Source organism: Ochotona curzoniae, unplaced genomic scaffold (genome assembly GCF_017591425.1).
Source record: "Ochotona curzoniae isolate NIBS_2020 unplaced genomic scaffold, NIBS_Ocur_1.0 scaffold_4701, whole genome shotgun sequence".
Classification (NCBI taxonomy): Eukaryota; Metazoa; Chordata; class Mammalia; order Lagomorpha; family Ochotonidae; genus Ochotona; species Ochotona curzoniae.
In genome coordinates, this window is record NW_024467122.1 from 84,386,024 (window position 1) to 84,413,592 (window position 27,569).

The 27,569-nt window shown below is 44.6% G+C and overlaps 1 protein-coding gene across 2 annotated transcripts in view; it reads left to right on the top strand.

Annotated features, from left to right (window-relative positions):
• Positions 1 to 27,569, top strand: part of UACA (uveal autoantigen with coiled-coil domains and ankyrin repeats) — a 94,796-nt gene that overhangs the window by 18,244 nt on the left and 48,983 nt on the right. Inside the window, exons 1-2 of one of the 2 annotated variants that reach the window (XM_040968951.1) lie at positions 24,495 to 24,593; positions 26,178 to 26,311. In XM_040968951.1, coding sequence (XP_040824885.1) covers positions 24,558 to 24,593; positions 26,178 to 26,311 — 170 coding nt within the window. In that variant the 5' untranslated portion in view covers positions 24,495 to 24,557. Of the gene's footprint in view, positions 1 to 24,494; positions 24,594 to 26,177; positions 26,312 to 27,569 lie in introns of those variants that run through there. The other variant, XM_040968950.1, reaches the window with a different exon arrangement.

The following is a 27,569-nucleotide window of genomic DNA, read 5'->3' on the forward strand; positions in this document are numbered from 1 at the left end:
GGAACATATCCAGCCTCCAGTGCCCTGTTAGCTATCACATACAGTTTCTGATGGAAAGTTAGATTTACAGAGAGAAGGAGAGAGAGACAGAAAGATCTTCCATCTGCTGGTTCACTCCCCAAGTGGCCTCAATAGCCAGAGCTGAGCCAATCCACAACCCGGAGCCAGGAGCTTCTTCCAGGTCTCTCACGTGGGTGCAGGGTCCCAAGGCTTTGGGCCGTCTTCGACTGTCTTCCCAAGCCACAGGCAGGGAGCTGGATGGGAAGTGGAGCAATTGGGATACGAACCTCTGCCCATGTTGGATCCTGGTGGAAGCAATGCAAGGACTTTAGCCACTAAGCCACTGCGCGGAGCCCTCGGATACATTTTGATGGTTGCTCTGTTAGGTTGTCTTCCTTTTTCTCCTCCTTGCATTCTTTTCTCATTTTTATTGACTATTTTTTGTAGTATAAACATATTATTAAATAATAATAAAATTAATGCTTCTATCTTATTAGGAATTAGAATGCTGTTGAATGGTTTTTGTTAATGTTTAAAGTGTCTAAACTGGGGGCTGGTGCTATGGCTCAACTGGCTACTCCTCCACCTGCAAGTGCCAGCATCCCATGTGGGTTTTGGTTTGTGTCCTGGCTGCTCCACTTCCAATACAACTCCCTGCTTGTAGGAAAGTAGTGGAGAATAGCTCAAAGCTGCTGGGGTCCGTGCAGTGGATGTGGGGGATGTGAAGGTGTGAAGAGTATTGCAGGCAGGGCCTCAAGGAATTTCCCGCTTCATGGCAGGACCCAGCAGATGTCTCTACAACCACCTGAAGGCAGCTCCACCTCCCTCTGCACGGACACCGGACCACCCTCCGGAAGAATTCTAATCCATCCTGGCATTGTTTGCTACTGTGGAGTTGGCTTTTTCCTATCAATGTGAGCTTGGAATTTAATGTCAGTAATACTGGTCTTGCAAAATGGCCTTTTATTATTCAAGCTGTCCCCATTGACCTTATGCTAATCAAGGGACCTGTGTTTAGGCTTTCATTCTTTCCATGACCTTTAGATTCTCCTTTTCTTTGTGATACATTTCTTCCCTTAACTGATTCAAGATAGAGTTGTAGAATAAGAATTGTAGTAGGAACTTCTACTGAGTTTTTAGGTGAAACAAAGGGAAGAATTATTCTTGGATACACCCACTGGACCATGATGTCAAAAGTCTGTGCCAGAGCTTGTGAGGGTTTCTGTATAAATAAAGGGGAGTGTTAGTTATTTTAAAAAGTTAAAGTTCTTACGATGATATTATGCACAGCTAATTCCCACAGCCTGGTTCTTTACCGTGAGCCGAAAACACCAGCCAATGAGGCATTTTAGGAGGTTTATTGCAGCGCAGAAGGAACTGGACAGGGTGATGGGAGATCAGCGGTGGCAGAGTAATGGGAGCAACTGACCAGAAAGAGAGCGAGCCCTGACTTCATGGGCCCTTTAAAGGGGCATGTGAGGGGAGTGGTTACACAACAATGCAATACCGCCCCCTTTCAGATGATAGGTGAATCACAAGTGGGCAAGAGAGAATACCTAGGTGGTGGTGGGAGTGGCTAAGGATGGAATTAACATTCCATTGCTGGTAGGACCCATCTTCAGAACAGAGGGTGGGGGACACAGCCACATTTCTTTTGCCCACTGTCAATGGGTGCTGGCAATCACTGACTGCACCCCATAACATTATGATGCAAAAGCAAGTAGCCACCTGTATGGAGTAAACACTGAATAATCTGTCCCCTTTTTTTGACATTGTGGTATACAAAAATTTACTGTTAGTCTTAGTTTTGAATTGAAAAAAAAAAAACAGCTATTGAATGGTAGAGTTAGACAGAAATTGTTTTTCAATCTGCTGGTTTCAATCAAGCCGCTCTCCAAATGGCTTGCAACAGCCAGAACTGTGCTGATCTGAAAGCGGAAGCCGGAAGCTTTAGCCGAGTCTCCCACATGGGTGCAGGAGCCCCAGGCTTTGAGCCTTCTTCCACTGCTTTCCCAATCCCTAAGCAGGAGGCTCAATGGGAAGTGGAGCAGCCAGGACTAGAACCAGTACCGAGATTGGATCCTGGCACTGCAGGTGGGGAATTAGTCTGATCAGCCACTGCGCAGGCCCGAACTCCCTGCACTAATGTTAGACTACACATTAGACTTTGGGCTGCCTTCATCCTCACGCTGAATAAATGGCCTTGGCCTGGATCTGTCATTTGCATAATAGCGAGAAGAGCTCAGGCTGGTTGAGACTTTTGTTAACCTCTTAAAACTGCTGCTCAAGGGCACAGTGCCGTGGCCTAGCCGCTAAAGTCCTCACCTTGAATTGCTGGGATCCAGTGTGTGCACCAATTCTAATCCTGGCAGCCCTGCTTCCCATCCGGCTCCCTGCTTGTGGCCTAGGAAAGCAGTCAAGGATGGCCCAAAGCCTTGGGACCCTGCACCCACATGGGAGATCCAAAAGAAGCTCCTGGCTCCTGATGTAGGATCAGCTCAGCTTGCGCCATTGCTGTTAATTGGGGAATGAATCGACGGATGGAAGATCTTCCTCTCTGTTTCTCCCCCTCCTCCTCTCTGTATATCTGACTTTGCAATAAAAATATAAATAGATCTTTAAAAAAATGCATAGTGTTGTCACTGCCCGGGGTGCAGATCACTGAGCCCGAGGGACAAATGTTGTTTCCACAAGGTTCCTAGGCAGTTTTTAAATCCATGGGAGCTGACAAGTAAGCCTGTCCCAAGCACAGGGTGGAGAATCCTGTGTGAATAGACTCCCAGCCTGTCCTCAGGGTCACATTCATGACCTTTTCCTCCCCTCTGCATACAGCAGCTACCCTCCTTCCTCAAGGAACAGGCCTCCGAGGTTCTTCAGTTACAATAGACCCTAAGTCTAAACCTCACTGGAATGTCTGCCTGTTTGCTGTTTGTGGATTCCTTTTGTTTCTTTTGGGAGATAGAAGCGAATTGGCAGTTATCCCTGCCCTGCCTCTCTCCACTGGGGAGTGGTGGGACAGGGGTAGGATAATCACAATAATGATTCGTTAAAAGAGGGCAAACAAGTGGTAGCCACTGGCCCTGGCAGTTTTGAATACATTTGTTGGGTTGATGTAAAGAGGGCCGGCCCTTTTTCTTGGCAGCAGGGGATGTTCCTTGATTAGCTCCCAGTCTGTTTTTCTTGGCTCTTGGCTGTGTGTGCGGTGATGCATTTCCTTCAGTGTGTCATCCTCCTCCACATTTGAACAGAGTCCTGGCGGATGTGCTCTTCCTGTCTGGGGGTGGAACTGGGCTGAGCAGCCCTCTGCCCACTTCCTGCCTGTGGAAGGTGGCAGCTCAAGTTGGGATGCTTTTGCTTTGCAGTGCAGTTTGTTTTAGTTAAGCCATGTGCTAATGGCTCTGTCCTCAGGTCCTTGTGTCTTTTCCTCTAGATTTTCACACAATTATATTGTGCTTACTGAGCTTCAGTGGGACTACATTCTGGTGCTTTCCAGTGTGCATGGATGAGGGACAGTGGCAGGGGTATCATTTCTTTCTTTCTTTCTTTCTTTTTTTTTTTTTTTTAGAGATGTATTATTTTATTGGAAAGGCAGATGTACGGAGAGAAGGAGAGACAGGAAGATCTCCCAACAGCTGATTCACTCCCCAAGTGACCGCAACAGCTGGTACTGTGCTGATCTGAAGCCAGGAGCCAGGAACTTTTCTCTGGGTCTCCCACGCAGGTGCAGGATCCCAAGACTTTGGGTTGTCCTGGACTGCTTTCCCAGGCCACAAGCAGGGAGCTGGATGGGAAGCAGGGCTGCCGGGATTAGAACCAGTGCCCATATGGGATCCTGGCCGTGCAAGGTGAGGACCTTAACCATTACGCTACCGCTTCGGGCCCAGGGTGTCATTTCTAAATCCTTTACTACTGAAAGGGTTTGCTGGGTTTGTGTTACTTTCCAGGTCTTCACCAGCATGACAGTGACTGGCGTGGTGGCGTCACAGGCTAAGTCTCTGCCTGCAGCCCTGGCATCCTGTGTGCCTGGTTCCAGTCCTGGCTGCTCCACTTCTGATTCAGCTCCTTGCTAATGGCCTGTGAAAGCAGTGGAGGATGGCCCTTGTGCTTGGGCCCCTGCACTTGAGTGAGTGGGAGACCTGGAAGAAGGTCTGGACTCGTGGCTTTGGATTGGCCCTACTCCGGCCATTGCAAGCATTTGGGAAATGAACCCATGGATGGAAGATGGCTTTCCTTCTCTGCCTCTTCCTCTGTGTCTAACTCTGTCTTTCAAATTAAATAAGTAAATGTTAACCCAAACAAAAGCACGACAGTCCACTTCTGACTTGGTCTTTGCCTCTAGTTGGTGTCTAAACTGGCTTTTGAAATGCTTCTCTCTCTATGGGAGGTGGGGCACTGCTATAGGTTTCTCCTTCGCCTTGCAGGAATTCCATGCATCACTCTTTAGGTTTTACTTTCTTTTGTTCCTTTCTAAGTATGCCTATTCTCAGCTTAACTTTCTAACTGTATTTTATAGTATCCTTTTAATGACAGAGCACTGAACAACATCTTGAACCAGCATCCTCAGTGAGATACTGAAGATTAGAAAAAATTGAATGACACACACACACACAAACACATGCACAAGTCTGCATTTGCAGGTTTGTTTCCCATATGCCAGTGATTGGAACTGGGCCAAAGTTGCACTCAGGAAATAGGAACTTAGTTCAGGTATCCCAAATTGAAGGCAGTACCCTGTTCTGTGAGCTGTCACAGTTGCGCATCTTCAGGAAGCTGGCGTCAAGAGCTGACACCTGCGGGTGTCCCAACTGCTGGACCAACTGGTGTTTGCTTCTTCACTTGAGTTTTATTTGTCACTGCATTATGTGGTTTACCATTTGCAGTATCAGTTTTCTTGCTGTCTGCCACTGGCTTAGAAGCCTACGGTGCACAGTTCTGTGATTGGTGGTGGTGATGAGACAGCAGCCTGCTCTGGCACAGTTTTTGTAGCATTCAGTTTCTTGCCATAATTACCTCCACATTTCAGTGACTTCTCGAAACAGATAAACTGATGGTCCCTACTATTGTGTAAATTTGTGAATCGGCTCCAGTTTTGCCTCAGCCTGCCAGTCTTTTAAAAACTCATCTCCACTTGGGAAGCATGGGTGAGATGGACAGCCCTTCTGTGGGATGCGCCAGTCTGTTAGGAGAGTACTCAGGAGCCAGAAGGCTGGCCCACACTCGGAGTGGTGCTTTAGCTTTACTTCACTGTTGTGTACGTCACACCTGTTCACATTATACTGGTTAGATATCTCATATCTCACAGCCCACAAGTTGTTAACTTAGAGATGTTCATTTCTCCCATCTGAGACATGTCTAAGTTCCATGTGTACACATGGATGTATATTACCAACGGTGAAGGAGCAGGGGGTGAGTCCAAATAAGGATACTTTTGAATAAGATGCCAAAAGTCAGGGTATAATTTTTATTTTTATGGGCATATTATCTTCATATGCTGTATCAGTCAGAGTTCTGCAGAGAAATAGAACTCACAGGATGTCATGTGTGCAAATAAAAAAGTTTATTTTGAGGAACTGATTTATGTAGTTGGGGAGCAGACAAGTGTGAGATTTGCAGATTAGGTAAGGAGCTCAGGCAGGGTTACAGTCCTGAGGCAGAATTGCTTCTTTGGAAGTCCTCAGTTTTGACTCTTAGCAGTTCCAGGTGCTCCCTGTAGGATAGGGTACTCCTGTAGGTGTTCATCATTCCCAGCAACATCTGAGCACTACGGCTAAGCCAAGGTGACAGGTGGAAGTTCCATCACCTGCGTGCAAGGCCCGACTTGAGCTCCTCCTGACTCTGGCTTCATTTTTTGACGACCTGTTTGAACCACCCTCCCATATATTTCTAATTGGTTTCTAATATTTAATATTAACACTCACATATAATCTATATACTTATATATTCCACATGGCATTTGTATTTTATATGATTATGTATGTATCATAGGTTACACATAATATTATATCTGATTTAATTCTGTTAGGTTTTATTGTGTGTTATGTAATATAGATAATTTAATATTTCTAATATAATTGAGTTCGACTACAAGATGTATGTGTCTAAAACCTAAACAATAAATTGCAGCTCTTATTAATGGAAGGAGTTTAGACTCTGGCCTCAGACAGTTCAGGGTTTAAATTTAGTGGCCTCTGCCAGTTTTGCCTGCTGATGACACAGGTCTGCAGCTGGCCTGGACTTTGCTGCATGGTAATTGGTGATCTGTCGGGGGTCTCTCGTGTTACTGTAGTTGTTGGGGGGTCTCCATCAGGTTGCCCCAGGTGGTTGCACTGATGTATTTGACACTGATACTTCCTGGCTAGGCCCTGTCTTCCAATGATCTCTCTTTTCAGTGGCTACGTTTTTTTTTTTTTAAGCTTAGTTACTTTATTCTTACACATGTAAGTCCACAATACATCAAGGGGCCAATTTGCTTTTAAAGAAAATAAGAAACAAAGAAATTGGGCCCGGCGCAGTGGCACAGTGGTTGGGGTCCTCGCCTTGCACGCCCGGGATCCCATATGGGCGCCGGTTCTATCCTGGCAGCCCCACTTCCCTTCCAGCTCCCTGCTGTGGCCCGGGAAAGCAGTTGAGGATGGCCCAAAGCTTTGGGACCCTGCACCCGCGTGGGAGACCCGGAAGAGGCTCCTGGCTTCGGATCGGCATAGCATCAGCCGTTGCGCTCACTTGGGGAGTGAATCATCGGAGAGAAGATCTTCCTCTCTGTCTCTCCTCTCTGTATATTCGCCTTTCCAATGAAAAAATAATAAAAATAAATCTTTTAAAAAAAAAGAAACAAAGAAATTTTATTTTGAACTGTATGTTTACCACTTCTGGTACTGTGTATTCATTGGTGTAGTAGACTCTTGTTTCTATCTAGTATCATTTCGTAAGCTTGAAACAATTCATTTACAACTCCATCTGCTCTCTGCTGATGGATTTTTGACTCCTGTCAGATTTCAGTTTGATCTTCAGATGGAGGTTTTTGGTGAGATATGTGGAAGATGTCTTTTGAGGAGAGGGTGTTTGTTGTGGTAGCTAAGGTGCCAGTTGAGTTGCCCACCATGGAATTCCTAGGTTCCACCCCCCCGGGATTTCCCTTACCCCCTCCCCAAGTACTCTCCCCCACACTGAGTTCCCCTGTATTATTACTGTAGTATAGTTCTTACAAAATCATATGTCCATCATTGCTGTCATGGACAATGGCAGAGAATTCAGCATCGTATTGTCAAGATGTAGTAAAAAGTTTCATTGGAAGTCCATCCTTGATCTGGAAGTAGAGATGCATACTGCATTGTATCCTCACATCTGTATAGGATAGTCTCCATTATACGGTTACTATACATCCTCTTAAATGAAAAACCACAAAGCAAAATCAATAATAGGAATAAAAAAAATTAAAAATGCCATAAAGTTAAATCACATGCTACGGAATGACTAATATGTTGCTGAAGAAATGAAAACCAAGAGCCTTCTTGAAGAAAATGATGTTACTGTATGGTCTATGAGTCAGTGAAGAATTTAATGAGAAAGAAAGTCATTTGAAGAGATATGTTACAGTTCAGGTATTTCCTCCTTGCCCCCCAGTTTTTCCTGTATTATTATAATAATGTAGACCTTCAACAGCAGTCACAAGTCCATCAGTCTTATCTATGTGTATCCTGACATTGCAGATATTTGGCTGCGTATTTTTTTTACATGAGATTCATAAATTTAAGACAGGGTGCAAGGATTTTGAGTGAAAGAGCTGTGTGGGAAGAGTTACACATTTGTGTGGAAATATTTAACAGGAAAAACAATTAAATTCTGATTTGTTTATGGAAACATACTTACTGTAACCTTGTGTTTTTATATGCAACTGTTTAGAGAGCCCATGTTAAGTTTTAAGAATATTAGCTAGTAGTGTAAGTCCATTTATTTTCACTTTAAATCTTGCAGGGTCTTTTGAGTTCTAGCAAACATGTTTTTGTTTAATGTTGCTTTGCAAAGCCAAGAAAAAATACAAAGCCAAAGGAGCAAAAATATCTTTTTGTTTTATATTGTGATTAAATTCCACTAGAACTTCTTAACAGATGCATTAGGGGACTTAAAAGAAGTGTATAGAAAAGGGAATTAAAAAGATAAACTTATTTCGGTGCAAGCAAAATGTTGAAATCTGTGAATTGTCTTGCATAGTATACATATTTCATGAGCTTTTTGACATATGCTTGTGTATGTGTCTTTTTTTTAAAGATTTATTTGTTGTTATCAGAAAGGCAGATCTGCAGACAGAAGGAAATACAGAGAAATTTTATTTCCACTGATTCACTCCCCAAGTTGCTGCAGTGGCCAGCGCTGAGCTGATCCTAAGCCTAGAGCCAGGAGCTTCTTCTGAATCTCCCATGTAGGTGCAGGGTCCCAAGGCGTTGGGCCGTCTTTGACAGCTTTCCCAGGCCACAAGCAGGGAGCTGGATGGGAAGTGGAGCAGCTGGGACACAAACTGGTGCCCATATGGGATCCTGGTGTTTGTAGAGGGAGGTGTTTGAGCTGCTGCATGGGGCCATATTTTGAACTTCTTAAAGCTGATTTGAAAAGTTTGTCAGTGTTGGCAAAAGTATTTGTCAATATTCAGAGGTGATTACTCTGTTCATTGGTACTCTGTTCAGGGTGGAGAATCATAATTGACCACCTTTGATTTTTAGCTTTGTATTTTAAAAATTTACTAGTTACCTTCAAGTATGTTAAAACCTTGAATCAGCTCTGCTCCTGATTCTAGCTCTCAGCCTGTGCATACCCTGGGATGCAGTAGGAGAGCTCCTGTCTGGTTCCTTGCCACCTTCATGGGAAATCTAATCTAGACTGAGTTGTTGGTCCTTGGTTTGGGCTCAGCCCTAGCTTTTGTAGAAGTAAACCAGCAATTGGAAGCTCTCTGGCGTTCAACTAAATACATTTAAAATTAATTGCAGGGAAAAAAAGCTCCTCTCTGCCCCCATTTCACTTCATGCCCTGCTCTGCATTTTTAAAGGGGTATGAAACACAAACGTAAACATTTTGAGAGCTCTTTCTTGTATAACAATTTGTCTTATTTAAGACCTATTCATATATTTACTTTAGCACTTAATGCTTCTTTTGAAGAAGGGTGAGATAAGTAAAATTTCAAAACAAATGCCCTCCTGGCCTGTTCTGTCCATGAGCATGGCCAACTATATCTACATTTCTTTACCCTTTAAATAAACTTTAATATTGTTTTTAAATATGATACGTACAGGCCCAGCACAGTAACCTAGCAGTTAAAATCCTAGCCTTGCACGCCCCAGGATCCCATATGGGTGCTGGTTCATGTCCCAGCGGCCCCACTTCCCGTCCAGTTCCCTGCTTGTGGGAGACCCGGAGGAAGCTCCTGGCTTCAATTGGCTCAGCTCTGGCTGATGCGACCACTTGGGGAGTGAATCAGCAGATGGAAAATCTTTCCTGTCTCTTCCTCTCTGTATATCTGACTTTCCAATAAAAAAAATTAAATAAATCTTTTAAAAATACTTATTAAAAAGTGATACTTATTAAAAATTTAAAAAGATACTTATTAAAAATGCAAAAGCAACAGACTGCTTATATTTTTCTTCCCCTTTTGAGTACCTAGACGATTTTAACGGTGGATGGAGTAGACATTTATATGGCAGAGTGAAAGAGGATGTCTAGAAGAACATCTTGGCAAAGCCGTGCTTTCTGATTTCAATCTGTTACAATATTTTTTCAGATTGTCTAATCATCTTAGAACATGAAGAAATGAGGTTTATCATTTAAGTTGTGTCTCCAGGGAAGGTATCTGGCTTATAGGTTAAAATGCCCCCATCTCACGTAGGAGTCTATGGGGTTAAGTACCTCTTGTGCTTTGCACTCCAGCATTGCACTCCTGCAGACCCTGGGAAGCAGCTGATGGTGCTCAGTGCTTGGGTCCCTGCTAGCCACGAGGAGACTGGGTGGAATTCCCTCAGCACTGGGGTCCCTGTTAGCCACCAGGAGACTGGGTGGACTTCCCAGCTCCATCTGTGGCCCAGCCCAGCCTTGGCTGTTGCAGGTGCTTGGGAAGTGAGTTAGCAGTTGGGAACTCTCCTGCTGGCTTTGCCACTCTGACTCTCTGTGCCTGTCAAATAAACAAAAGCAATGAAGTCAGATGATCTTTTTTGTCCTTGATATTTTTATGTTGAGGAATCCAAAAAAAAGAAAAATGAAGCTTGTTATTTGTCTTTGTGAAAAGAATGGCTGATGGGATATAACTTTCCCTTTCCTCTGTTCCTTGTGTTCAACAGAGGAGAGGATTGGGTGGGGCAGAATTAAGTAAGGGTACAGAAATATCGTGGAATTGGGTCACGGAGGAAGAAGCTGATTGTACGGCTTTAGTTTCCTGGCTTATTTTTAACATTCTGCCTTTCCTTTTCGGTTACATGATTTGCTGGTGCGTAAGAGAGAGGAATAGATGACCTTTGGACTAAATGGGATGGGCAAATATTTCTAACTGGCCTCAATCCCGCGAGCCCAGAGCTGTTCTGAGCTGTGCTCCCCCAGCTTCAGTGTTCCTGCTTCCTGCTCTGTGTTCACTTACGAATTGTGGTGGAAATTGTGTTTGATAGTTGCGGGGGGAGGGCGGTAGCAATAAGAGAGATGTTTTGGGAGAAGTTTACCCAAATATACATGTTGTCTAGCTTTATTTAGAATATCTACTTCTTCCTCGTGTGTGTGTTGATGTTTTATTATAGTTTCTTGAAAAATTTGTTTAGGTTTATATGTCTGAAGCAGATGAGGTCCATTATGGTAGGTGCTATTTTTAACTGGTGTCTCTTGTGAAAATACCAAGGTAAATTAAAATCCAGCTGGATTTTACTCAATATAGAGTCTTGGGAGTAAAAAAAATAGTAAGTCAGGGTGAATTTTTCTTTTAAACTTTATTCTAAAAGTGACCAGAAGTTCTCCATTAAAAGGTATTTTCCTTAATCTCTGAAAATTTTTTAATTTTTTTTTTTTTTTTGGTAAAGCTGAAAACTCCTGCATCTTTTTACTTGAAAAATATAGGGCCCGGCTCAGTAGCTTAGAGGCTGTAGGCCTGACCTTGACCATGCCGGAATCCCATATGGGCACTGATACTAATCCTGGCAGCCCCGCTTCCCATCCAGCTCCCTGTTTATGGCCTGGGAAAGCAGCTGAGCACGGTCCAAAGCCTTGGGATCCTGCACCTGCGTGGAAAACCTGGAGGAAGCTCCTGCCTCCAGGCTTCACATTGACTCAGCTGTGGCTGTTGCAACCACTTAGGGGGTTGAAGCAGTGGACGGAAGATCTTCTTTCTGTCCCTGTCTCCTTCTCTCGGTATATATGACTTTCCAATAAAAACAGAATAAATCTTTAAAAATATGCACTTATATATGTGTATATATACATATATATATATTAGTTTTTGAGATAACAGTTAAAAATTACGTTGTAGTCACAGACTTAGTGCTCAACTAAATAAAGAATTTGGGGCCTGGCAGTGTGGCCTAGCAGGCTAAAGTCCTTGCCTTGAATGCATCAGGATCCCATATGGGCGCCGGGTCTAATCCCGGCAGCTCCACTTCCCGGCCAGCTCCCTGCTTGTGGCCTGGGAAAACAGTCGAGGACAAGCCAAAGCTTTGGGATCCAGCACCCGTGTGGGAGACCCGGAAGAGGTTCCTGGTTCCCAGCTTCGGATTGGTGCAGCACTGGCCGTTGTGGTCACTTTGGGAGTGAATCGATGGATGGAAGATCTTCCTCTGTTCTCTCCTCTCTGTATATCTGACTTTGTAATAAAAATAAAATAAATCTTAAAAGGTGGCAGGAATATAAGGAAGGGCTGTAAACAGAAGTTAAAAAGATGTCAGTGTTATTCACACGGTTAATTTAAAAATCATGGATAATTAAAAATGTAGGGTTGTGTCATTCTTAGCGATCTGGTGAGGCTACAGAGTCTGATGCACTGATATATACAGGTGTAATTCTAAGTTTTTTGTTTGGTGCCTGCTCTCCCCTTCATCCTTGCTTCCTTCTGGAATACTCTGCTCATCATATGTCAGCTGCTGGCTGCCTTTCACATTGGTCCAGCTCTGTCAGCAGTGGTCCTCTCATCTGTCAAGCCCTCTTCTTCCTTGTGACTCCTACCTGGCTTCATGCTGTCTTCCTAGTCTTCTTCTCACAGTGTCTTTCAGTCCTCAATTGTTTACTTTCTCTCTTTCCTGTTAGTATGTGAAGTCTTGTTAGGAGGGAGAGTGGCTCTCATTGACCACAGCATCCCCATTGCCATCCCTGATGGACGGTAGGTTCTTTACACACACTTATGTATATGTTGGGAAAGTGTTCATCCTTGATTGTTATTCTGGCCACGTCATTTGTTGTATTTAAAAATGTAAAAAAGATTTATTTGAAAGGTAGAGTTACTTAGAGGACAGAGAGAGAGAGAGATGGAGAGGGAGAGAGAGGGAAGGAGGGAGAGAGAGAGAAAGAGAGAGAGAGAAAGAGAAATTTCCATCTGCTGGCTCACTCTCTGAATGGCCACAGCTGAACTGATCTGAAGCTAGGCGCCAGGAGCCAGCCTCTGCTGCTTTCTCAGGTCCTAAGCAGGGAGCTGGATCAGAAGTAGAGCAGCCGGTACATGAACCAGTGTCCGTGTGAGATGCCAGCATCTGCATTGGGGCGGGGATTAGCATGCTAGGCCCCTATAGTTAAATTTTTAAGAGAGATTTGCATTTTTACATTATAGAATTTTTTTTTTCAGATGTGATAGAAATGGAAACATTCGTTAGTAGAGCTCTAGGCAAGAAGTTCAGACAAGGATTGTATAATCATGTTCTGGGTATGCTTTCACCTTGGAAGATGGAAGGGCTGTAGTTGAGGTGATGACCTGTGGCAGTGATGGGCTCAATCACACTCGCACTCTGATGTCTACATGAGCTGGGCTCAGTGAGCTTCCTGATGCTGGAGGCTGGTGACAGGACAAGGAGGCTCGGGGTCCTCTCCTACGTACTTTTCCTATGCATCTCTACATATGACTGTTCATCTGTAGCTTCTGTAGTGACCTCTATAGTAAAGGGGGTAAGCCATTAAGGAAAGTGTTTCCTTTAGTCCTGTGAGAAATGAATCAAAATAGCTGGGGGTACTGGGGTTTCTTGCTTGGGCCATGCATTCACCATCTATCTTGGTGTGTTATCTGGGGCTGTACCAGAATGCCTGAGACTGGTCCATTTATAAAGAAGTTCATTTGGTTTATGGCTCTGGGGACAAAAGTCCATCACATAACATTCCTGAATCTGCTGCCCTTGTGGTAAGTGCGTGCCTTCTAACAAGGCGGAAGAGTTTGAAAGAGCAAGTGAATGTGTGCCAAAGGGACAGGCTGTGAACCTTGCTTTGTGGCAATCCACATTTGTAACTCATCCATTCTTTCAGCACTGGTCTGTCGGTAACCCAGTTTCTTTCTTTCTTTTTTTTTCTTTTTTTTTTCTAATCCATAATTTATTACTTTGTTGCCTTTCAGAAATGTTTCTGCTTGTTTCTTTTTTTTCATTTTTTAAATTATATTTTTGACAATTTTTACATAGTTAATTAGGGTAAAAAAGGTTCAAGGGCTATAGGAAAGTGGGTAAGACTATTATTTCCATATTGTTTCCTTCATATGTCTGAGGTAAGGAGGATTTTAAGGGAGAAGCCCCACCCAGTTTCCCACCCACCCCAGGTCCTGGATGTGGGGCATGTTCTGAGGGTCTTGCTCAAGTGGTTTTCATAGTCCACTAGTTATGAATCGCTGCCAATCTCGCCACTCCAAGCACAATGAGGTCGTTGAAGATTCCACTGATCGACATAGTCCATCATGGAGTCTCCGTTTGCCCGGTATTTTGCTGCCAACGTATAGCTGAGGTAGTTGATTGAATTGTTCTGTCTTCTGTGTTAGGGTTCTGAGTCCAGCATTTCGATTGAGGAGATCCCCAAAGAAACTTTGTCTGAGGTGTTCCCAGACCAGATTCGCTTTTTTTTTTTTTTAAAGATTTATTTATTTTATTACAAAGTCATATATACAGAGAGGAGGAGAGACAGAGACGAAGATCTTCCATTTGTTGATTCACTCCCCAAGTGAGCGCAATGGCTGATGCTATGCCGATCCGAAGCCAGGCTCCAGGAACCTCTTCTGAGTATCCCACGCGGGTGCAGGGTCCCAAGGCTTTGGGCTGTCCTCGACTGCTTTCCCGGGCCACAAGCAGGGAGCTGGCTGGGAAGTGGAGCTGCCGGGATTAGAACCGGTGTCCATATGGGGTCCCGGGGCATTCAAGGCAAGTACTTTAGCCGCTAGGTCACGCCACCAGGCCCGACCAGATTCTTATATATGCTAGCAAGTACAGGGTCCGGCACAGTCCATCACCCCAATCAGCTGGTGGTTGCAATTGCTGGGTTGGTTCTGTTTTCAGCCCCGGCTTCCTCTGAAACCAGTGGGTGCTGCAGTCCAGCCTGGTTCTTCCCAGCACACACTCGGCCCTCACATAAACCAGTGGGAGCTGCAGCCTAGTCAGAGCAACCACAATATCCCCTACCAAGACTGCCCCCTACCCAGGTTTGCCAGTATGTGTAGCAGACTAGTCCAGTCTGTTCAACATCCCATTCAACTCTCGTACATGTCAGTGGGTATTAAAGCTTAGTTCCATCTAACCAGCTCAACTATTCAGCCCTCACGGATGTTGTTGGGTGCCTCTCTGTCTAGCCACTCCAGCCCCTGTCCTGGTTTTCATGCCCTCCCGTGGAAGTGGTAACCCAAGAGGGAGGAGCCCACCATTTCTCTCCTAGGCCTCTCCCACTCCCTGATTATGCAGTCTCCAAGTAGTTCTGTGGTTTGACTTGACAGAATTAGCCCCCAGTGCTAGCTTCTGCTAGCTCTTGCTGCAGCTATGCCCAAACAACCCTGTCGCACTCTAATTTTGTTTGCACCAGTAGGAATAATCAACCCAGCCTGGCTTTTCCCTGATCAAGTCCACATGAGGCTCACAGGTGTTGTAGCCCTGCTTAGTGTGGTCTTCCCCCATCCCAGCCCACGCTTTCCAGTGGGAGTAGCTATCCAGCAAAGGACCCCCCCCCCCGCCCGCTTTTCCCCTGCTGGCTCCACCCCCTCCCTTCCTGGTTCTCACACGTGCTGGATGGGCGCTGCGGTCACATCTGGTACAGGTAACTTCACCTTGGCATTCTGTATTGTGCACTGTTTTTTGTTGTGACCAAATCCGGCTCGACCCACACTGTTCTGGTGCTTGGATTTGCCAGTGGATGATGTGAACTGATTCAGCCTGCTCTGCCCCTGACCCATGCCAAATGTATGCCAGTGGGAAACTTTCCATGCCTATTCTGGGCTGTTTTCTATCATGCTTCTTGTGCTTACCTGCCGGATTTGTGTCCCAACAGAGGAGTTGCCCAGGCTCCTCCATCAGAACCTCCCCCAGTGCCAGATTTTGTGCATACCAGTGGATCGATGAGCCAGCCCTACTCAGTTCACCTCCTGTCTTATCAGGAACAGTGACTTTTCCTGAATGGCCTTCAACCCAAACTGGTTCTTGTTATTGGATGTTTCAGCCCAGCCACGGCTCATCCATACCCACATATGACTCACACATGGTTCAGTAGGGGTTGAGACCTAGCCTAGTCCATCCCACATCTACCCTGGTCCTTCAGGACACCAGACAGTGTTGGGGTCTGGCCCAGCCTGGTGCGTCCAGTCCCAGTCCACACTTGTGCTAAGGGAGAGTTCATCTGTTACCTGATCAGAACACAGCCCCCATTCCAGGCCACGCGCCCTTTGGTGGGAACCTCAACCCAGCTAAAGTGTCCCCTTAGCTCCCCAACTGGGCCTGTTCCCAGCTATAGATCGCATGCATGCCAGTGGTTGTTCTGACTCAGCTTGGCTCAATGCCTCACCTGTCCTGGCCTCTGCCTTTGACACTGTGTCTTAGCATCCCTGGCTCACGCAGACCAGTAGGTGCAAGAGCCTACTTCGGCATGACCTGTGCTCCATCCTGGTTTCTAGTTTTGCTTGTGGGCTAAGGTTTGCTCAGGGCTGCCTGGTCCACCCCATTCCATTACCAATTCACACATTAGCCAGCTGTTGGAGCTACTTTTCTCAGCTTGTCTGACCCCCAGGTCTGGGCCACATGTTCTCCAGCAGTAGCTATGACTCACCAGGGGAGTTTCCCAAGTTCCTCCATTTGATCCACTCCCAGACCCAGTTCTCATACATACCAGTGGGTTTTAGGCCAGTACCCGGCAAAGTCTGGCCTTCGATTTGGCCTTGTGTAAGCTGGTGAACATTGCAGCCTGGCCCACCTCACACCCTATTCAGGATGCACATTCGGGTGCTGCTGCCTTGACCAGTTGAGACTGTTGCGGGTTCCTTTACCTGTGATTGATGGCAGGCTCCTTGGTCACACCTAGCTTACTCCATCACCACCCCAACTCTTGAGCTAACCAGTGGGGCTAGAATTTCTACAGGATTTGGGCCACACATCCCCCACAGAATCTACCCCTGGATATGGTTTTCAAGTGCTAGTTAATGTCACGGCCCTGCCTAATGTGACCCATCTCCTGATCCATCATCATGTCAGGTAATAGGATATGAACCTGCTGGACAAGCCCCGAGCCTTCGCTTTTGCATGGACTGGTGTTCGGTGTTCAGCATTGTTCAGTGATTACAAACACTTAAAAGGAAGAGTTACTGTCATTGGGAATGTTTGGGATTGAATCAAATCCCAGAAGCACAGTGGGTTCAACCTGGAGCTACCTAAGCAGCAATTCAAAGAACCAAAACCCCAGAGGTCCAGGCCGGGTGGCCAGCAGGCAGAGCCTAGCGCCAAATGGTACACTGGCCGCCAAGGGACAGTTCACCATGTGCACGTGGTGGCTGGCATCAGGAATCTGGGCATGAGATGGCCTGTCCTGAGACCCACCAGCAGCCAGCAGGCTGCAGGAAGTTTAAACCCCCAGGCCCAAGGTCATGCCCGTCCCTAATCCCATCTCCCGTTCAATGAGGGCAGTGGGTGGGCCTCAGGCCTGCTCAGTCATGGAGACCTCTCCCTCAGTGTACTCACCCTGAGGGGAGCAGCCCTCAGAGCCCAGGCAGGGCCTGGGGACAGCTCACCACGTGCACATGGTGGCTGGTGTCAGGGATCCGGGCATGGTAACCCAGTTTCAACATGGCTGTGGAGTGGGCAGAATTATTCAAACCGCAGCAGCATCTAAAGTTGGGTCTTTCGTCTATGGGTTTTCACACTACCTCCAGATAAGTAGTTTTGGAGTTATATTGTTCATTGGAAGATCTGTTGGTGTGTGGGGAAACCCCTACCCATGTGGCCACAGAAGTGCTCTGTGCTGAGAGATTGAATGTAGCAAAGCATTTGGGTTGTGTTCTCATGGGAAATCCAGGGAGTGGTTCTTGTGCGGTAATATTCCTAAAAGGCCCATGGGGCCATAGTAACAATGATTTGTGAATTAGGTCATTTTGTTCAGCATAACTCCTGCCTTGAGATGAAAACTGTCCATTAAATCATTTTAGCTGTAATGTGTTGAGCCCACTCTATTTCACATAGAGTTGCCTTTGTTGAAAAGTCAGTTTGTTTATTTTCGTCTATAACTTTCTTCCCAGGTTGGATGGGCATTTGGGCTAGTGGCTAAGATGCCTTTTGGGATGCCTGCATACTGTATTTGAGAAACTGGGTTTGTCTGTTCTCCACAAGGCAGCTTCCTGCGGATGTCCAACTTGAGCGGTGTCAACTGATGGCTCATGGCAACCCTGATCGAGTTCCTGGCTTCTGGTTTTGTCCCCTGTTCAGCCCTGGTCATTGTGGAAATTTGGGCAGTTAATCAATGGATGAAATCCTTTCATTCAAACAGATAAAATGTATTAGTTTTCTCCGGAGACTTTCTACCCAAGACACTGAATAAATTAAGATACATCGTGTGTGTGTGTGTGTGTGTGTGTGTGTGTGTGTGTGTGTGTGTAATCTTGATTAAACTCTTTAAAAGACTAGGGGTTATTGCAGAATTTTAAATAATGGTCATTTTTTTCAGGGTGAAACTATGGGTAATTTTTATTTTCACTTGTAAAGTTAAATGCATTATGGATTTTGACATCAAGTGTGCAATACTTTTACAATTTAAAATATTCATATATGGTCCTGGCCCACTTGTTGCTCACCTGACCGTCTCTGGGCTTATTCTGTTCCACTTTTATGTATGTCTATACACTAGTACGTATTTTTAAAGTTTCTGTTTATTTGAAAGGCAGTGAAAGAGCAAGCATGCTCATGAGAGACAGGTAGAAGCTGACAAAGACAAATCTTGTATCTACTAGTTTGTTCTCCAAATGTTCACAACAAGTGGGGCTAGGCCAGGTCCTAAGTTAGGAGCCCAAAACTATTAGATCTCCTACAGGAGATCAGGGACCAGGTGCCGCCCTTCCCAGGGTGCAGATTCACAAGAAAGTGAAAGTGGCACCCAGAACCCAAGCATTCCCATATGGGATGCAGGCAACTCAAGTTTTTTGTTTTCACTGCTATGCTGAATGCCCACTCAAACATTTGATTTGATCACTGTAGCATCATAATATATTTTGAAATCAGGAAGCTTTATTCTTCCCTAGAATTGGTCACATATTTAAAGTTATTTGAGATCTGTATCATGTTTAGGATATATATATATGTATATGCCAAATATATATATATATATATACCAGTAGGATTTTGATAATAGTCTTGTTGATCTGTAGGTTGGTTTGGATGATAGTATTAAGTTTTCTAAATCCATGAAGAGATCTTTCCATTTCTTTGTGTGGGTATTTTGATGTCTTTGAGTACAGTTTTGTCCTTATTAGCATATAAATCTTTAATATATTGTCTATTCCTAAGTATTTAATTATTTTTGATGTCATTGTAAGTGTAACTGTTCTCTTAATTTTGTTTCAGGCTGTTGCTTGGTAGTAAATAAAATGCAAATGATTTTTCTTTGTTGATTTTGTATTGAATGATTTTGCTGAATTGCTTTATTAATTTAATAACTTTTGATGTGTATGGAGTTTTAAGTTTTTCACGTACATGAGCATGTCACACGTGAGCAGAGATTTCATTTGTTCCTTTTAATTTAGATGTGTTTTACTTGTTTTTCTGAGCTAACTGAACTGATTAAGCCTTCCAGCATTATGTGGGATAGTGGTGGCGAGAGCAGGGACTGGCATTGTGGCATAGAAGGTTAAGCCTCAGCCAGTGGTGCTGGCATCTCACAGGGAGCTGTTTGAAGGCTTGACTGCTTCTTATGTGACCCAGCTCCCTGTGAATGTGTCCGAGAGAACAGTGGAAGGTGGCCTAACTCTTTGGACCACTATACTCCTTGTGGGAGGGAGACCTGGGAGAAGTTCTTAGCTTGTGGCTCCTGGCTTTGACCAGGCCCAACACTGGCCATTGTGGCCCTTTTTGAAGTGAACCAGTAGATGGAAGAATCTGTGCCTCTTCCTGTAACTTTACCTTTCAAATAAATAAAACATAAACTTAAAAAAAAAATAGCGAGAATGAGTACCTTGTTTTGTGGCTGGTCTTAGATGCAAAGCTTTCTGCTGTTCACGAGAGTATAATGTTAGCAGTGTACTTCTCACATTAAACCCTTATTATATTGAGTCATTTCCTTCCATTCTAAGATTTTTTTTTTTTAATTATAAAAGGCTTTGTGTATTGTCATGCTTTTTCTACCTCAACTGAGATGATGATCATATCTGTCCTTCGTTGTGTCCATGTGGTATATTACACTATTTTTGTATGTTGAACCACTCTTGCATTCCAGTGATAAACCCCACTTCGTGGAAGTGTGCGATGCTTCAGATGGGCTGTTGAATGTGGCTTGCTCACGGATTTAAATATCTGGCTAGTAGTCAAAGTCCTTCCTCCCACTCATTTATGTAAAAGGATGATTGATTTACTGAGGGTACTTCAGTTTCATGCCTTGTGCTTGACTGAAATCTTCTGAAGTCAGTTTTAATCTCTAGGTCCACTTTTAGCTTTTCCTTGCTGCATTTTAAGAAACCATCGTTTCTTCTGCTGAATATTTCAAGATACAGTGATACAAGCTGTGATGTATATAGTTGCCTAGGTTCTGTTATTTCTCGTGTTTCTTGTAAAATGTTAATTCTGGTGATTTGGATGCATACTTATTTATTTATTTATTTCTCATTTTATTTGAAATGGGGAGAGAGAGAGAGAATCTTTCTGCTCATGACAGCCGTGGCTGGTCCAGGCCAGTGCCAACAGTCCAGGACACAGTGCATGTGTCTTGTGAACGGCAGTGCATGTCTCTGAGCTCTTCATCTGCTGATCCCCACAGCGTACATTTATAGGAAGTTGGACTGAATCAGAGTAGCTGGAACTCTTACCATGTGGGCGTCCCAAGAGGTGACTTAACCAGTATACCACGTGCCTGCCTTAAGTGTGCATTTTCTTTAGACTGTGATAGGGTCTGCCTTTTCAAAATTCATGCAGCTGTTTGAACCCTGATGTTTCAGTGACGACTTGACTGAGGATGGAGGTTGGTCTAATGATGGCATCTGAGAGGTGAAGCTGGTGAGAGGTCTTTGGGTCCTTGGGGCTGTGCACTTGAAGGGAGAGTTCTCACAAGAAGCTTGATTTGTTGTAGAGTTCAGCCTATATTCTGTATTTACATCTGCCATGAACAGCCTTCACCAGGTGCTGGGCAGTGGGGCCACCTGATCCTGTAAACTTTCAACTATTTGACATGAATAATTTGCTTCCCAAAGCCTTACTTTCAGGTATTTCAAATTAATGAAAATTGTGCATAGGTGTTATGTATTAGGCCATCTTAAGGTACTTAGGGTGAGGCTCATTGAGAATGGACTGCACAATTTGATATTCTAATTGGTCATGTTTTCATTAGCTGTTGTGCTTTATGAAGATAAGCTTAACCTCATTAGTAGTTAATGGCTCAGAGGTGTAGCTGCTGAATTGGTCAGGTTTTGCTCCTGTCAGTCAAATAAATGAGCATGAGGCTTGCTTCTGCTCTCTCTTGGCGGTTCTGGGTGGGGTAGGTGTGGAGAAACAGTCTTATGGAGAGCCAGGCAGCAGGGAAACAGAGAGCATCTGTGCTTACATAGTTCAGGCTTTCTTGAGAACTTCCTGGGGCAAAATGACTAAACACCTCCCACTATGTAGGCTTACTTTTTAAAAAAATTACTTTTGCCCTTTTTTTTTTTTTTAAGATTTATTTATTTTATTACAAAGTCAGATACACAGAGAGGAGGAGAGACAGAGAGGAAGATCTTCCATCCGATGATTCACTCCCCAAGTGAGCACAATGGCTGATGCTATGCCGATCCGAAGCTGGGAACCAGGAACCTCTTCCGGGTCTCCTACACGGGTGCAGGGTCCCAAAGCTTTGGGCCATGCTCGACTGCTTTCCCAGGCCCTAAGCAGGGAGCTGGATAGGAAGTGGAGCTGCCGGGTTTAGAACCGGTGCCCATATGGGGTCCCAGCGCATTCAAGGCGAGGACTTTAGCCGCTAGGCCACGCTGCCGGATCCGCCTTTATTTCTTTGATGGTATTAATAAAACTATTTTTTAAAAAAATATTTATTTTATTTTTATTGGAAAAGCAAATGTATAGAGAGGAGGAGAAACAGAAATACCTTCCTTCCATTGATGCACTCCCCAAGTGGCTGCAACGGCCGGAGCTGAGCCAATTCAAAGGCACAGGAGCCTGGAGCCTCTTTCGGGTCTCCCACACGGGTTCAGGGTCCCAAGGCTTTGGGCCGTCCTTGACTGCTTTCCCAGGCCACAAGCAAGGAGCTGGATGGGAAGCAGGGCTGCCAGGATTAGAACCGGTGCCCATATGGGATCCTGGTGTGTACAAAGCGGGGACTTTAGCCACTAGGCTATTGCACTGGGCTCGTATCAACATGGCTTTAAAAAATTATTTATTTATTTCAATAGCAGAGAAAAATCCTCAAATGCATATAATGGTATAATGGCTTGTGGTTGTCCTATTGTCCCTGTTACCTTGTGTGGGAGACCCGGTTGGAATTCCAGGCTTCTATCTTTGTCCTATCCCAGTCCTAGCCATACAACAATTTGAATAAGTGAAACCAAATGGATAAAAGTCATGAAAAGATTCCCTTTCCTCCTCTCTTTCTATATTGTTCCTTTTTGATAAGTTTCCAATAATGTAGAAGAGCCCCTGGATAGTTGGTCACACAGGAGGGATTGGAGACAGGCAGTTAGGGGGATAAACAGAGGAAAGGTGGGGCAATGGCAGAGCCTCAGTCCGTCGAACAAAACTGAAGTACCTGAGGGTATGGACTGTGGATTGGGGTCAGCTGATCATACACCGTTCTGAGGATTGTTCTCCGAGGAGATGCCTTTTGAGAAACACCTGAAGGAAGGGCAGGACGAGCCCAGCAGAAGCTGGAGCCAGCAGAGCTGGGAGTTGGACTAGGCTTGCTGGGAAACAGCTGTTGTTGAAGGAGAGTGTGCAACTAGCAGAGTGGCAGCTACAGATGAAGCTCTAGGTCAGGGCGTTCCGGTGCTCCAGGACATGCAGACCCCAGCTCCTGAGCACGCAGACCCCAGCTCCTGAGCACACAGACCCCAGCTCCTGAGCACGCAGACCCCAGCTCCCGAGCACGCAGACCCCAGCTCCCGAGCACGCAGACCCCAGCTCCTGAGCACGCAGACCCCAGCTCCTGAGCACACAGACCCCAGCTCCTGAGCACACACATCTCCTTACAGACGGCTCAGGGCGTCCCCGTGCACCAGGACACGCAGACCCCAGCCTCTGAGTGTGGACATCCTTATATGGCGTTTCTGACCGTTGCAAGCTTTCCTCTTCCTATTGATTTCTATTGCCTTGCCTTTAATTTCCTGTTTCCATAAGGAATGTCCTTGCTTTGTTACCCAAAGGACAGAGCCCGAGTTCTGTCCCTCCCTGGTTTCCTCTGAAAGTGGAAATCCTGTGTGGATTCCCTGGGTCTAGATAAATGAATGCATTGTGGTATCTCCTACGGTTTCGGAGGAAAAAAAAAAATCATTGTGTAAAAAAAAGATGGTGAAATATAGCTCATTGTGTACGTATTTTCTAACTAGAAGAAAGGCCTGATGGCTTGAGGTCAGATAATTGTAAATGTCTTGTTGATGTTCTTTGGCCTGGCAGCATGATCTAAGTGTATCAGCTAACCTTGTGTCTACAGAGTCTTGCCTGGGAGGTTTTGCGTTTCCATGCAGCAGTTTTCCTGAATGTGTGCTTTTAAAGGAGGTGTAAAGTATCCTCATGCTGTTTTGGTAACTAGAGCATGGTGAGAAAACACGGCAAGTTTGTGGATGTCCCGACAATATATGGGTGTTAGTACAAGTCAGGGTATCATAGAGGCTGTGGAGAAGGTGTCTGTTATGCCCTCAGGCAGAATTTTATCTCTAGGTTATTATTTAATTGGTTTCATTATTTTCTGGTCCACTGAATTCAGATCATTTGATAAAATGGTTACTTTGACATAATAAGCAGTGTGCTAAACTTTGAAACGAAGAAAACTAAGGTCAGTTTAGAATGTGCTCGGAGTCATTCCTGCCCCTGTGTCTGATGTCTTGGCAGCGTCTCGGGGCTTTTCTTGTTTAATCTGCCACGAGACAGACTGGCAGCAGCTGGCAGCTGAAACCTGGCTGTGTGCAAAAGGAGACTGAGAGAGACACAACATGAAACGGACACAATCTGAAAATACGACTGCGTCTCTGTGTGTTCCCTTAAATAAAGCGTGACACATTTTCTCAGAATAGACTTTTACATTTCTGTTTTTCCAGGCTATTCTGACCTCATGAGAGATGATCCTGAGACTGAGATGTGTTTTGAAAATTGTAGAAAAGCCAGACTTGTCTCTTAACGACATTGTCATCCGGTCACGCAAACCATCCTGATACAATAAGCATGTTTTACAGTTTGTTCGGCTCCTGTTTCCAAGTAGAATAAAAATGTTTTACTCAGAGGAAAAGCATGCATTTGTAATATATTCTTAGCTGCTCCTTTCTGTCACTCAGCTGTCAGGTTCTATGGAATCTAAAACAGAACCCACCAATGGGAGACCGGATACTCACTGTTTACTGAACTGCCGGGCTGTACGGGGCTTTACCATGCACTGCAGCCTCCGCGTTGCTGTGCTCCACGGCAGAATGCGGAGCTCAGGGTTTCCAGCGGGAGCCTGAAAGGGAGAGGCCGCTTCCAGGGAAAGAGAAAGAGGAGGAATCTCTGACTTGGAGCTGCTATTCATTAAGGGCTACACAGGAAATAAGAGAATTTTCCAGCATTATGAAGACGAAGAAGGATCACGAAGATGAAGCCAACACTGTGCTAAGCGTTGCCTGGCGTGCAAGGGACTGGGTCGCTGGTTAGGAGTGCCAGGGCTTGCTTTGTGAGTTGCAAAGATTTGTTAACTCCGCAGGGTAGTTTGTTGTCAGCAACAAGAGCGAAATCCTGTCTAGGATGAACTGTTGGCTTTCTTGTGCTCCTGACAACAGGGTAGGTATCCAGTGATCTGATGGGATATGCAGGATTCCCCAGCAGTATTTCTGCACTGCCTGGTTTTAAATTAGTGCCTTTAAGTAACTGGTAACCACCTGTTACTATTTTATATATATATATATGTAATTTTGTTCCTGATTTATTTGATTAGCAGATTGGAGTCAGTAATTGAATACAAACATTCTTGTTTGTTTCTCTGGGTATAAAATCAGATTGGTAGAATCTGGATAATTGAGTAGTGCCGCTGGCCAGTTACACTGGAGCAGAAGTGAAAATGGAACTTGGTGCAGTAGAGTTAAGAACCACAAATATTTCTGAATTTATTTAGATCACATTTAAGAAGCTCAACTTTGGATTTTACGGTTTTTTAAAAAAATGATGTAAGTACCTTCTTTCTCCATGTGCCACTTTACTTGGAAATAGAGTTAAAATTGGTTTATTTGCAAGGATAAACTAAGAAGTTGAGAGCAGATATTTGCGTGCCAAATATGGCTTAATTTCTTTGGCATCTGGAAACGGTGCCTCTTAAGCTGGTATGTTCTATCACTCAGATTACAGTCAGCAAACCTTGTGTTTTCAGGCTAAGGAAAATGTAGTTCAGACTTTGAGTCAGAAAGTAGAGCTATTTTAGAGCTACTCGTGGTTGGCAGTTTGAACTTTTCAATGTTCATCTCCGGATAACCAATTCCTTTAGAGATGAAAGTTGTGGAGTGTATATAGGTGTTTGAGTCAGGTTCCATTAAAATAGTGTGTGTGAGAAGTAAGTGGAAGCTGTAATTTTTAATTTTTTTAATTTAGTTTTTATTTTAGTGTTTGAGTTCAGTAAAATGAAAAATTTGTGCACTTTTTTTTTTGGTTCTAAGTTGGTATATAAGCTTAAATCTTCAGTATATGTTTTAGTTCTGTTTTCTGAAATTTCTGTGTATTCGGTAAAGGTTCAGCTTTTTGGTTTGAAAATATCCTGAATATCTTCTTTTTTTTTTTTTTTTTTTTAAAGATGTATTTGTTTTTATTGGAAAGGCAAGTATACAGAGAGGAGGAGGAACAGAGAGGAAGATCTTCCTTCCAATGGTTCACTCCCCAAGTGGCCACAATGGCTGGAGCCCAAAGCCAGGAGATTCTTCTGGGTCTCTCATGCGGGTGCAGGGTCCCAAGGCTTTGGGCCGTCCTCGACTGCTTTCCCAGGCCACAGGCAGGGAGCTGGATGGGAAGCAGGGCCGCCGGGCTTAGAACTGGCGCCAAAATGGGATCCTGGCATGTTCAAGGTGAGGACTTTTTAGCCACTAGGCCACTGCGCTGGGCTCCATAATGGTGGTTTTTTTTTTTTTTTTCCACATAATGACTTGTGTTTAGTATGAGTGTGCCCACGTATAATTCTGTGCATTTTCTTCTAGAAGCTCCCTTTAGATAGTGCTTCCGTAGGTATGTGGTGGGGGAGTGGAGAATTGGGGATGTCATGGGACGGACACATGCCCCCGTATGGAAGATAATTGACATCCGTCAGAGCCAGATCAGAAAATGGGAGTCAGGGACCACGACAGCTAGCATGGGCCATGTTGACTTATCTCTTCCTTTCTGCAGCATACAGCTGACTGGAATAAATACGACGACCGATTGATGAAGGCAGCAGAGAGAGGGGATGTAGAAAAAGTATCTGCGATCCTTGCAAGAAAGGGGGTCAATCCTGCGAAACTGGATGTGGAGGGCCGATCTGCGTAAGTGCTGCAGGATGGAAGCCTGCCCGGGTGGGGGTGGAGGGCCGGTCTGTGTGAGTGCTGCAGGTGATGGAAGCCAGATGTGCACACCCAAGACTTGGCAGCTGTCCCTGATTGTGGCCCTGGAAAGCAGTCAAGGACGGCCCAAAGCCTCAGGACCCCACACCTGGGTGGGAGACCGGGTGGAAGATCTTCCTCTCTGTATATCTGACTCTCCAATAAAAAATAAAATAAGCCTTTAAAAAAAAAATCTAGGGAGCTGTGTTCACGCACTGTGTCACCTGCAGTCCCCGCACAGGCCTGCTGGGTTCCTAGGTCTGCCAGGTAGTCTGGCCGTGCAGGCTGTGTGGTCAAGCCCATTGTTGTCTGTCGACTTTTCATGTTACTATTCTTGATCTTTGAAGTGGTACCATAAAAGAGTGGGAGAAAGTTTACTGGCCTTGTGTAATGTGGTCAGATTTCAAGAAACGTCAGGGATCTGTAAGTTACAGCCTTCCCTCTTCCCTGTGGACGCTGTAGAGAGGAGGTGGCAGCACTGGAGGCACATCTAAAGAGGCACGATGTGCCCACCTTGCCTCCACCCACCCCAGGGCTTCATTATTTTTCTGTCTGTTGAAGTGGGGAGCAGCTGGGTTAAGGGTAAATTAAGATTATTGGAAGACCTTCCCAACTCTGGTAGGTAAAATCGCCCAGAGTTGTAAGTGAAAATCTCATTTCCTGAAATCCCCATTCTTAAACTTGCCTGGGTTTCTTCAGAATATTATAACTGAAGCCAGATACTAAATATAGAGATGAATATTAGGAAGTGAACGGCTAATGTCTGATGTTGTGGGTCACTGCCTTGGAATGCTTAGATATTTAAAGATAACAAGGCATGACTATAAATTAAAACGTTTTTAAGAGTAGTGAAATTGGAAAAGTTTGCAGTTTATGTTTTTCAGTTTGATCAAGTAGTGATTGGACAGCAGTGTTATGTATTTTGAGGTCTGCCCCTTTGTTTGCTAATGTTAAAGTATTTGTAGGACTCACAGTAGAGTGATCATCAAATACCTTTTAGTGATTTTTTTCCCTTTGTTTCTTTTCCCGACGTGATAAGATGTTAAAAGATGGAGAGGATCTTCTTTGAAACCCTTCATTAAGACCTCATTCATTTCTGCATATTCATATTTGCAGTGTTTTTGAATACTTTGAATATTTACTAAGTTATTTTTGGCCAATTATTCATTTTTTTTTTAAGATTTATTTATTTTTATTGGAA